Source organism: Punica granatum, chromosome 5 (assembly GCF_007655135.1).
Source record: "Punica granatum isolate Tunisia-2019 chromosome 5, ASM765513v2, whole genome shotgun sequence".
Lineage (NCBI taxonomy): Eukaryota > Viridiplantae > Streptophyta > Magnoliopsida > Myrtales > Lythraceae > Punica > Punica granatum.
Window position 1 is genome coordinate 28,940,272 of NC_045131.1, and position 11,263 is coordinate 28,951,534.

General features: G+C 40.5%; 2 protein-coding genes across 9 annotated transcripts; both read right to left on the reverse strand.

Moving 5' to 3' along the window:
* Nucleotides 1-174: 174 nt before the first annotated feature.
* Nucleotides 175-2,137, reverse strand: LOC116208425 (dolichol-phosphate mannose synthase subunit 3-like). Of its 7 annotated transcripts, none has more exons than XM_031541869.1 (4): nt 1,966-2,119; nt 1,505-1,652; nt 1,312-1,419; nt 175-515 (listed from the first exon to the last, which is right to left on the reverse strand). In XM_031541869.1, the coding sequence occupies exons 2-4, from the start codon at nt 1,604-1,606 to the stop codon at nt 447-449; spliced, it is 279 nt and encodes a 92-aa protein (XP_031397729.1). In that variant the 5' UTR covers nt 1,607-1,652; nt 1,966-2,119; the 3' UTR covers nt 175-446. The 7 variants fall into 7 exon arrangements, with proteins under 7 accessions (XP_031397729.1, XP_031397728.1, XP_031397730.1 ...); XM_031541868.1 differs by having other exon boundaries at nt 175-518; XM_031541870.1 differs by having other exon boundaries at nt 1,934-2,091.
* A 1,015-nt stretch (nt 2,138-3,152) lies between these two features.
* LOC116208703 (serine/threonine-protein kinase RIO1-like) lies at nt 3,153-7,450 on the reverse strand. 2 transcript variants are annotated; one of them, XM_031542251.1, is made up of 13 exons: nt 7,164-7,450; nt 6,746-7,076; nt 6,495-6,623; nt 6,025-6,117; nt 5,792-5,871; nt 5,531-5,644; nt 5,162-5,235; nt 4,765-4,841; nt 4,518-4,601; nt 4,284-4,376; nt 4,091-4,198; nt 3,930-4,004; nt 3,153-3,849 (listed from the first exon to the last, which is right to left on the reverse strand). In XM_031542251.1, the coding sequence occupies exons 2-13, from the start codon at nt 7,064-7,066 to the stop codon at nt 3,433-3,435; spliced, it is 1,665 nt and encodes a 554-aa protein (XP_031398111.1). In that variant the 5' UTR covers nt 7,067-7,076; nt 7,164-7,450; the 3' UTR covers nt 3,153-3,432. The 2 variants fall into 2 exon arrangements, with proteins under 2 accessions (XP_031398111.1, XP_031398110.1); XM_031542250.1 differs by having other exon boundaries at nt 6,746-7,070; nt 7,164-7,363.
* Between the last annotated feature and the right edge of the window lie 3,813 nt (nt 7,451-11,263).

The following is an 11,263-nucleotide window of genomic DNA, read 5'->3' on the forward strand; positions in this document are numbered from 1 at the left end:
GGTAAAAGGGCTCTTCCACTAATTCTCAACTGCAAAGAAGCAATACAATTACCAAACCTTCCTGCTATGTCATAAACGAAGCAATGCTAATTGAGTTTTTTCTTACTTTGACTCGAGAAAGTTACGGATTTATGCTCGACATTAATTTCATGAAAACTCAACTAACTCGGTTCGTAAAATAACTAAATGGAATGTGCATGGGACCGCCGAATCAGATGGGGAAGAAATTGCGTGCTTCCAGTATATCAGAGTGCAATGTCAGCTACAATTAGTATCAGACTAATCCAAAAACTTCTGTAAATCTCCACTGTACAACAAAAGTAATCTTCGAAACTCAGCCGGGTGAAAGTATCGTATATAACAAAAGTCAGTTGTCAGGCTCTCATTTACGGGAAAATCGAGTTTTACTGCAATTTGATGGTTCCTCTGCTTGAAAAGCAACTGTATCATTCTTCATAGTCTGAGCCAACGTCCACCCCTCTTTGCTTCAAGAAGCCCTTAGCTTCCGAAATGTCCTGCTAATGCAGAAACAACCGAACTTGCATATGAAGAAGAAGCTTCTTCCAAGTTCATGCAAAACTGAAATACCCGCAAACTATAAAGATCACACAGGACAAACATGAGATCTCAAAATCTTATGCAATTGGAGCCCGTTAAAGGATGTATTAGTGAAATTGTTTATAAGTGAATATGCTAACTAAATCCATTTTCCTCCTATTCCTAATTTCCAAGGATTGCTCATGCATAAAAAATCCAATCGGTACCCATCACTGTTCATCAAACAACCAGATACGCATAGCATTTCATCTTCTAAGCATCCCCCATATATATTTACAGCAAAATCAAATATATGAAACTTGATAGATCAAACCTTCGACAAAACCTATCATTAACTTCCCTTGATTATCAATCAGAGAGAGAAATCGAAGCATAAGACTTCATGATATACTCCAAGAATGATAAAAAAGAAAGAACTAATCCAAGGTCACGTCAACTCACTAACCACGAGAGAATAGACAGAATGATACAGTGGTCCGACCATGTGGAACATGCAGGTAGCGGTTTAATCATAAAAAGATCAGAACAAATAGAACATATATGGCAGCTGAACAGAAAGATCATATGACTACAATGTCTATCCTAATGAATGGACAAATAATCATACTTGACATTCATGAACTCCGGCTCTACTTCGATAGCCGCAACAATCAATCAGAAAAGAATTGGATAACAATATGCAAATTTGTGCTTCTGTTCAACATTGGTAGATAGGCATGATGGCATCAATCGAACAAAGATGATTCGAGGTACCTGCTGCAACAGTGCTGCTTCTCGCGGGCAAGTCGGCAAGCGCATTAGACCAACTCCAACCATTAGCAAACCATAGCATCCAAGCAAAACAGTGAAATAGATAGGTAGCTGGAGGGAAACCGGAACAGTAATCACTGACAAATATACAGCGCGTTTGGTCACAACAACAACAGAAACAAATCGAATAACTCACCAACCAAGTGTGGCTACTTGGAGCGAAAGACATCTGTAGAAGACCCATCCATAAGGCACAGATTGTCACCAGCAAGGTGATAATCTTAACAATATGCTTCATTGGATCCCAAACTCTCAATCAATCAGTCCTAAGCACATCTAAGTACCTAACAAAAAGTACATCATCATGTCAGTAACCAAAAAGCTTGTCCATGATCACAAGATTCATGAAAGATCAACCGATGAATACGACAAACATCGAACTTTCATCATATTGCGGTACGGGGAAATTGGAATGGAATTGCCATAACAGAACTGAACACCTCACGGCAGATTAAAGAGATGTTGGTAACAGAATCAGAATGGAATCATAAGCGAGCATTCAATGGAGGCAAGACTGCCCCAGATTTTTTCCATTAATCAAAGCAAATCAGGGAAAGGAATCTACAGATTACAGAACACTGGAATGGGAATCTTCACCTCCTTCACCTTGGCCAAGCAATCAACAGGGCAGCAGCTGCCCAGAGACCGTACAGAGATTGAAGGAAGGAGGAGAGAGAAAGAGAGGGGAAGACTAGAGAGAGAAAGCTTGGTGGGAAAAATGGGCGGGCTGGGCCTTGAAAGTATTGAAGATGCGGTGCAAGAATAGGAGAGGAGAGGCCCACGAGCACATTCATAAATCGGATCATGTTCAGGGCAGCAATCGTCTCCCGTCGAGATCGATTGAACAACTGCGTCGGCCTAATATGGGACTATAGTATGTTAGCAAACGGTGTCCGTTATCGTGGTGTTATATATAGTCCGGGACATAATGCAGCATTGCTCGACTTCATCACCAAAATGGACATATAAAATTGTACGAATAACCTTAAAACAGTTATTTTTTCGGTGAAAAACATTACAACTTTGAGTCATCAGAATATTCTACTGGTGCCTTATACGAGCCTATCCTCATCCTTGGATTGGATTCGCTAAATAAATTAGGTCTCCTCCACCTCGAAAGCTGGGTCCTCGAAGTTGGGGGCATTGATCTTGTTGACAATGGCCTCGAGCCGCTCCAAGAGGAGGTACTACTTCCCCTCTATCCCCATTCTCAATGACCCAGCCGCCGAAGCTGTCTTCGGACTCTCCCCAGAGCCGGCCCGTGCTGCCAGGTGAGATCTACGGCTCGCTCGATCATAGCGTCTTTGAGTGGTTCATCCTGGAATCTGGTACTTCGTCCTTCGGTAGGTTTCCTTTTCAGGATACAAGAATATGATGACAGAGAATTACCAAACACTACATGTATTCTCCTCTATACATCCCGAGAACCACAGATCGATATCTCGAGCAAGAAGTCATTATTTTGCTGTTTATAGCGCAAGAACACAATTTGATGTCTCTGCCTAGCCCGTTTAAGATGACAAAACACATCGAGCTTTCATCATGTTCGGTATGGAGGAATGAAATGGAATTGCAACACAAAACCAAACACTGATCACAAAAGATTAAATATACATGCCTTCATACTGGTTAAAGAACGGCAACTGCTCCATCTTGCTGGAGTGTGCGAGTTGCAATGTATACGGACCTGCTCCTGGTTCATCAATTTACGACTAGTTACCGAATAACAGCAGTTGAATCCTACAGCATCCATAAAGTTGTGTCATCTACAGTTCGTGACGAAATAAAGTGAACCGAGAACTTTCTTTCAAAATTGAATCTGTAATATCTAGGCCCAAGTACTGACCAGCTTGTCAACTTCTTACTATAGCTTGCGTTATGCAAAGCTTAACCGCTTCGGTAGTGGCTTTGTGCCCTAAACATAGTTAGGGAAACAAAGAGATCAAAAGACCGAACGTCAGACAACAAACAAAATTCTCTTCCTACTATGTTGATTCACACATGATGATAAAACTGAACGGAACTACTATTGATGCCCGAAATGCTGCAAGTTAACAACTATGACTACCGCTTGTGGGATTTCGCTAACTTCTCCCGCCTTTTCTTTACAGCCTTCGGCACTTTATTCTTCCTTGCCTCCCTCTTTTCCTCTTTCACCTTCTTCTTGTTCTCCTTCCTGGCTGTCTTCTTATCTACCACGGCTGGAACATGCTGAAACTCAGTCCCCTCACTTCCTTCTGATTCTAATTCTTCTTCGTCCCCATCCTCCGATTCAGTCTCCTCCTCCGCTTCTCCTTTACCGTCTTGGTTGTCCGTCTTCTCTTGCGCACGTTGAGCTTCTAGGTCATCTTGGCTCCGGAAAGCCTGTTTCAGTCCTGTTATAGTCTGGTAGTACATGTCTGCCGTGTCCTTCCCACTCGTTAGTCGTATCACGTCTGCCTCTACATTTGTCACTTGCTCTAACGTCTTAGGTATAAACGACTGGAGAGAGAAACACAACCCGTAAAGTTATGGATCAATTTATTCCATGAAAACCATCTCAAAATTTATAATCATCTGACCTGTATGAAAACAGAGTCCGCAATTTCATCCTCGGTCGATACCACATCTCCTCTAGACCGGATCTTCTGTTGGACCTGGAATATCAAAGCTAATTTGCTCGATTAATGCAATCAATGTAAACGAATTTTCCCAAGATTATCGAGACATTACACACACTGACCTCTTCCAAATAAGCATCGATGGAATCATCAGTGATAGACGGGTCAACAATAAAGTCGAAAAGCTCTCTAATAGTCATGACAGCAACCCCATGTTTCCTGAAGAAATCCTGGCACATCAACATAACAGAAGGATTTTATTCAGCACCCAACCTTACCAGCAAAAATGTAACTCTTCTGTCATAAGTGACTTACAGAAACATGAAGACAATCTTCACGCAGGAAGTCAAGAGCATGTGGATGATCAAGATCCACCGCTTGTGAGACATCAATTATATAGAGGTGGTCCTGCCCAGAAAAAGAAATCTCAAAAATTAAACCACAGCAAACAAAACCTCGGAGTCCTTCTCAAAGAAATATGGCACTGGAACAAAGCTTCACTCACTCACTTGATCATATCACTTCAACAATGATGGAAAAGGTACTCACCTCAAAATAAAGTATGTTATATTCACTCAGATCTCCATGAACCAGCTTGCACTTTTGATACAATGTTCTCATCGCCATAATCATCTGGCAGAAGACAAATGGAGTAAGACTAGAGGATACAACTCTAAAACCCTCTCAAATTACAAACTTATCCGTGCAAAGCCTATGAGTATATCAAAAGAGATATGATAACTACATGATTATCATACAAAATACAAAATGACATAAAGCCAGAGTGCTGACACACCTCTAAATAGCCTTCACGTAACTTGTCTAAGGATAAATCAGCATCCTTAAGACGAGGTGCAGCCCATCCTGCCTTTCCTGTCAAAGTTTGACAATATGCCAAAAAACTTAACCCATATATCATGAATAAATCCAATCTCCTCAAACTAAAGACAGCATACAAAAATAAAGGATTTGTTGCATCAATTTCAGAAATGAATTCAGGGAAGTCATTAAGAGATAATGTTTGTGAAAATACACATAACTCAGTTCAGAGACCAATCATGAAGGAGCAACAAGAAACAAAGGGAAGGAAAACCACTGATTCAACTTATCAATAATACTCGACACAATTCTTACACAGAGGCCAAGAAAAATGCCAAAAAAAAAAGGGAGCCTGAAAGAGATATAAGTATTACCTATAAATTCCATGACAAGAACATGCAATCTCAGTTGAAGTGGAGAGGGACATCTGATTCCAGCTGCCTTTAGTCTGCAAAGCAACCATGTCAAAATATCAACCATTAATGAGTACCCAAATCAATTTCTGCAGCTCTAGACATGTACACCATCTATCTTGGACAAGATGAGAAGGAAAGGGAGAGGCAGAGAAAAGTTTATCAAGGGACCAAAAGATCGCTATCGGTGTCTATTGTCTAATAATAGAAACAAAGCTAAAAACTTGAATCAGTTTCACATGCAAAGACGAAAATCAAAACATGATATGTAGTGCTAAATAAACCGTGAAGGAAATATGGAAATTTACACAAAAGATATTGTAGCCTTACCTCATAAGATTCCTCATTTCTTTTTCGGCCCATGTCTTCACCATTTTTCGAGGATTATGCTTGCTGTATGCATGTCTAAAGCGATAGTCCCCTTGCACATACCGATCTCGATCCCTATGTTATTTCCAAATGGAACAGACCAAAATTCACATTACTTGATAACAGCTGAAGTGATGGGACTCAAAATCAAATAGATCTTTCAAGACCAGAATTCACAGTACCAATGCACTTTCAAAACCAGAATTCACAGAGTGCACTCACTTGAAAATCAAGACTGAAGTTTTGTAGACTTTCACTGCCAATTCCTGTCCATCAGATCTTGTTGCGTGATAAACATTTGCCTATCAAAATCAAGGGAAATAAGAGGACAAGATATCAGGCAATCCCGTGTAATACGCGAATTTTTTTGGTAGGACACTCTTAGTGAAAGTTCCACTGATAAATAAGGGAAAAAGGAAAACAACATGCAATAGTACAGCGATTCGTCTACCTACCTCTTTCCCAGTCGAGATGCAACCATTAATATCATGAAATACTCCACGATTCAGCATTTTGAAGAGAACCATTCGGGTCCTGTCATCAATGGCCTGTACAGGAAATAAGAACACAGATATTCTCCAAGAACAAGAACACCAGAAGGGCCAGAAAACTCTGCCTATGGCCAGTGCAGAAAATAAGAATGCAAATATTCACGCTTTCTGTCTTCGGCCTATACAAAAGAAAAGAACGCAAATATTTCTCAAAGAACAAGAACCCGAGAACGTTTTCTGTGTTCCTTTGTGTCTTCGTTTCTTCATTTCTTTCCTATCTTCTCTTGGCAAAAGCTCAGATGGCTTTCAATAAAACCAGAAGTTACAATACGAAACCCACAACATATGCCTAAGTTACCAATCCAAAATAGAACACGAAAATAATTCACAGGAAGAGCTCCATCCATCAATGAAAAGAAGGCACTGGGCTTTACCAGCTCAACAGTTGCACGGTCGGCTTTATCATGAGTTCTGGTCTTGCCGATAGCCGAATTCCTAACGCTTTCTCGAATGGAAGCTGTCACGGAGCTCGACATGCCAACATTCACCCTTCCTTCCCACTCCTGAAATATTCATCGAATTACTAAGAAGCCAAGATATTCAATCATGAATTGATTCAGCTATCTTTCTCTGTTCAAATTAGTCAAGAGCTCAAAACTTTGCGAAAGGATAAGGAAAGCCGAACCTCCAACGGAGAAGCACGGATGTGATTGGATAACTTCTGGCTCCTATTAGAGAGAGGCTGAAGGGTGGAGGCGTTGGGACGAGACTGGAGGCCTCCGTGAGCATTAGGACGCCTCGCACTCGGGGCAAAGGCACCATCCGCGGCTTCAGCGCCGGTTCCATCCTTCAAGTCCAACCAGTCCAACGCATCCCCAATCTCAGAATCCGAGCTCCATGATACCTCATCCTCCTCTTCATCATCAAAAACATCATCCTCTCTACCTTCATTAGCTGCCCGCAATTCTCCTTCCGGTTTTTCCTGCTTTGCCATTGCTTCCTGCATGTCTCTGATCCTAAACAGTAGGGTGCCGTACCATCAGCAACGACGGATTCCTTACAATTCCCACCTAAAAATTGAAACTTTTTTCATGCCCAATTACCAAATAGATGTTCTGATGATTGTGGGACTGGAATCAAACCGAACAGGAATCGCGGAGGTGGAGGGCTCGACAAGCAGCGCGACTGACGTGGGACAGCACGAGTGGCGGAGATGGAGGGGATCGGCGAGCAGCAACGGCGGTGGAGTGGAGGTTGAGCCGTCAAGGGGGTAACTACGGAGGCAGCGCCGTGAGAGAGAGGGGCGTCCATGAGTACAGAATACAACCGGAACCGGTTGGAAAGGATAGAACCGGAACCGGAACCAGACCGCTAGGGTAGGTTTTGAATACTACTTGCTAAGGAAAGGATAGGGTGCGGTAGAAAAATTGAGAACCGGTAAAATTCGATTCCGATTCCGATTCCGATTCCAGCTTATAGGGTATCCAGAACTGAAATCGGAATCTAGAATCGAACTGCTCTCTATATATGTTACTATATTACGTATGTATGTATGCATATATATGTTATAAATGAAAAAGGCAAATACTACCGAAGAAAAAACAACCTACCAAAAAAAAAGAATAAACCAAATTGTATCATTAAAAAAAGGAGCAAAAACCCTAAAATTATAAATATGAGTTGTCCTCTTCGTCTCTCCCCTTCTCATCTTCGTCTGTTCCGATCTCTGAGTTAAGCTCGACGATTCAATTCAACTATGGTTCTTCTCATCTCCCTCGCCGTGGTTGAGCCTCCTCAATCATCTCTTTCATCGACAACAATTGCAACAATCCGAGCCTGTGAAGCACAAGCTGCTACTTCTTCGTTACCCAGTAAGCAAGCCACAGCAAGGCTCTACTGCTTATACTTTGCCAGCCACCGCCAATAGCTACGACGTGCGTCCCCTTTTTTTTACCCATGAGCCACGCTGCTACTCTTGCTCAAGCTACACACAAGCCTGATACTGTTGCGGCTTAAGCCACTATTGAGTCTGATTTCGAATTAAAAATTGAATTATAAAATAATTACAGATTCCAAATGGGTATGCACAATCTGTGGTTTATTACAGGTTCCGGGTAGAATCTGGTTCTAAGGTTTAAGATAGTACGGTTTGGATCCAAATTTTTAGAACCAGTGTTGTACACGGTAGAGTCCGGATATCACAAAAAATACAAGGTATCCAAACCCGCCCGCCCCTAGTGGGAAAGTGTCAGCGGAGAGGGAAAAAGAATGGAGATCACCTCAACAATTTATAGGTTTATAACTTTTATTTATTTTATACTATTTTTAGTTTTTTCTTTTTGAAATTTAAATTTCATCGTTGTTTATTATTATTATTATTATTATTATTATTGAATTTTTATGAATTTTTTTATTTTTTTAAATTTCTTTACGCATTGGATTTTATTTTAAAAACTTTTGGTGTCATGTCACAAAAAGTAACAAATACATTGATGACTAATAGATAGGGGTGTTCAAGTTCGAGTACCCTGTTTTTTCACGATCCCCAGACTCTACCTTGTAAGGGACATGTTCCAAGATTTTAGAACCGAATCCTACCACGTTGAATTATGGAATCGGAATCTATCCAGAACCTATATTATACCATAGAATTTGGGTAACTTGTTGGAGCTTGTAAATTTTTTTCTCACTAAATAAAACCGAAAATATCTCATCCATAATCAATAATTATGCCAAACAGAATGTTGACATAAATTTAGATTAATTCACAATACATCTACAACAAAGAATAATATGTCTCATCAATCCATCCACAAAACTAAACATTCGTAATACGATCTCATACAATAATGGGGTGGATTACTGAAAGAGAAATGGAGAAATCAAGAATATCTCAAACATAGAGAAGAGAACGATGGGGTGGGTTACTGGTTTGATTTCAGTTCAATATTTTTTTTTAATTAGTGAATCCAAGTCTGGGTATCAGTTGCGATTACGATATTGAGTACCTTACATGCAATACCCGAAACCGGAATCGGTTTTCACTGGTTCCTTATTTTAATACCCGGACCCAACCTTATTTTCAATACGAGTTATCGGGACCTTACCTTAACGGGTAGATTCCAACCAGTTTTGGATATATCCGGTATCCGTGCACACCCCTACTAATAGATTTGATGGGGGCTTAAAATGATAGTTTGTGTACTCCTGGGGAAAAAAATAAAGTTGGTATTAGATTTGTAAATAAAGAAAATCTATAGACTTGTTTACTTTTTAAGAATTTTTCAAGAAATTTTTTTAAAAAGTAGAAAACTATTAAAAAATATATATATTTACTAGCATTACAAATTCTAGTATGGAACGTTAATTTATGTTCCATGATAGAACGCTATTTTTGTTAGTCCTTTCAATATTAAAGATAACAGTTTCGCCCATAGAACTTTCAATTTCGTCGTAAATTCATCGAGTTACATATAAAGTCAAATAGATTTGGAGGGCAGCTTACATATCGAAATTAATGTTGATGATATAGCTATGTGGATGATGTGTCGATGATGTGGCCGAATTATGGTGGACCGGTTTCTTTTAAAATTGGTTTATATGGTTCCCAAACCAAACCTAATTTCTACTTCAATGGCAAAGGGCTTTCTTCGATAAATACTTTGATTTGAATAAGGTTCTTGAATAGTCACGTCGACCGGCAATCCTCGGGATAGCAAGTTGCAGTAGTTGGCGACACCAAAGGCAACCAAGTTGGTAGGGTTGTCGCCGCACCCTCCGACCGCCGGTGGGGGTGCATCCAATGTGATCCTCAATACCAAAATCTTTCATTTTTAGTTGTTTAAGTTTTCCCAGGCAGAGATTGGAAGAAGAGAAAATGGCCACTTTCTTGATATGGAGAGCTCTCAGTTCAGTCAAAGCCCCTTAAAACCCTCTCCTGCCACCTTATTACTTTCACTGCAGCTGTCACTGCCGCTACTGCTACTATTTAGACCCCACCATAGGCTATATTTTTTTCCTCTTTCACCTGAAACGATGACACCGATGACAAGATATACATCAAGTCTCCGAGACCCTAAATGACGACTTCCTCCTCCTCTTCCTCCAACTCCTCCACGGTTCTGCTGATGTTACTCATGATGGCATCGATTGTGGGGAAGCGATTCTACAAGCATGTGACGAGACAAGATTGGGTAAACCGTCATGCTCGATTGCAAAACCTTAAAAACCCCATCTAAGAGGCTGCTGAAGCTTCCAACTTTGGGCCTCACTAAAGCGATTGCTGCTAAGTGGGAGTACCAGGTCGGTCCCTACTTATCATTCAGCTGGCGGTGCCATTTATTCCATGAAATTCTGTCAGCATTTTTGGATTTCTAGTGATTACGAGCATTAGTTTAATTAGTCGATTCAATATTGTTGCCTAAATTCAATTATGATCTTCAAACCGAGATACAAATTCTTGAGTGCCCCACTTCAAGATATAAACTTTCTCCCTAGGTTTCGAGTGACTTTGCACTGTTTATGAATTGGAGCATTGGGATTGCTTGAGCTGTATATAGATGTATGAATATTGTTGTGTTGGAGTTTTTGAAAATGAGATGTCCGTTTATTGTAGCCAACATATCACATCTAGTCCTTCACAGTGCCTCTTATGAAACTCTCGTGTACGGCGCTGGAGAGGGTTACACTTACCAGGCCAAAGATTATCAAGCATCTAATGAAGAAGTTTGATCAGAACTTGGTTTTCGATCATGCACCAGGCAAATTCCCAACTCCTAATTTCTTGAACTAACTTTGGGCTTTCTTCGACAGTTACTATGATTTGAATAAATTTATTGAATAGCCACATCAACAGGCAATCCTCGGGGATGGCGACTTGGAGATTAAGCTTCACCATATCATAGAAAACATTCCCGTGCATTTTAGCAACACCTCCAGTAGCTCTGCTACTTCTGCTTCTGGCGACTTTCACTAGGTGATTTGATTTGATTTTCTCGAAGGTGAATTGCAAACTTTGCGTGGTGTTCGTTTCATATGAACTTTACCTTTCTGTTAAGCAAGAAGACAGCAGTGTTTGTTGCTTTTGCGCAAAACTTCTTAAGCAACGCATTTCCATGCATTAAACACCCATAATGAAACACCTAGCCATTTCCATAATGCTCCTATTCTTCCTCTCACTCACCCCATTTTGTTGAGGATAAGA

Excerpts from the sequence above, each read along its gene's own strand:
- LOC116208703 (XM_031542251.1), bottom strand. The coding sequence starts at position 7,066 with ATGCAGGAAGCAATGGCAAAGCAGGAAAAACCGGAAGGAGAATTGCGG. Across the intron at positions 6,118-6,494 it reads ACCGTGCAACTGTTGAGCTG|GCCATTGATGACAGGACCCG; the intron begins GTAAAGCCCAGT and ends TTTCCTGTACAG. Across the intron at positions 5,645-5,791 it reads ACTTCAGTCTTGATTTTCAA|GGATCGAGATCGGTATGTGC; the intron begins GTGAGTGCACTC and ends GAAATAACATAG.
- LOC116208425 (XM_031541866.1), bottom strand. The coding sequence starts at position 1,606 with ATGAAGCATATTGTTAAGATTATCACCTTGCTGGTGACAATCTGTGCC. Across the intron at positions 1,420-1,504 it reads CAAGTAGCCACACTTGGTTG|CTACCTATCTATTTCACTGT; the intron begins GTGAGTTATTCG and ends GTTTCCCTCCAG. Across the intron at positions 580-1,311 it reads AAGCAGCACTGTTGCAGCAG|TTTTGCATGAACTTGGAAGA; the intron begins GTACCTCGAATC and ends CGGGTATTTCAG.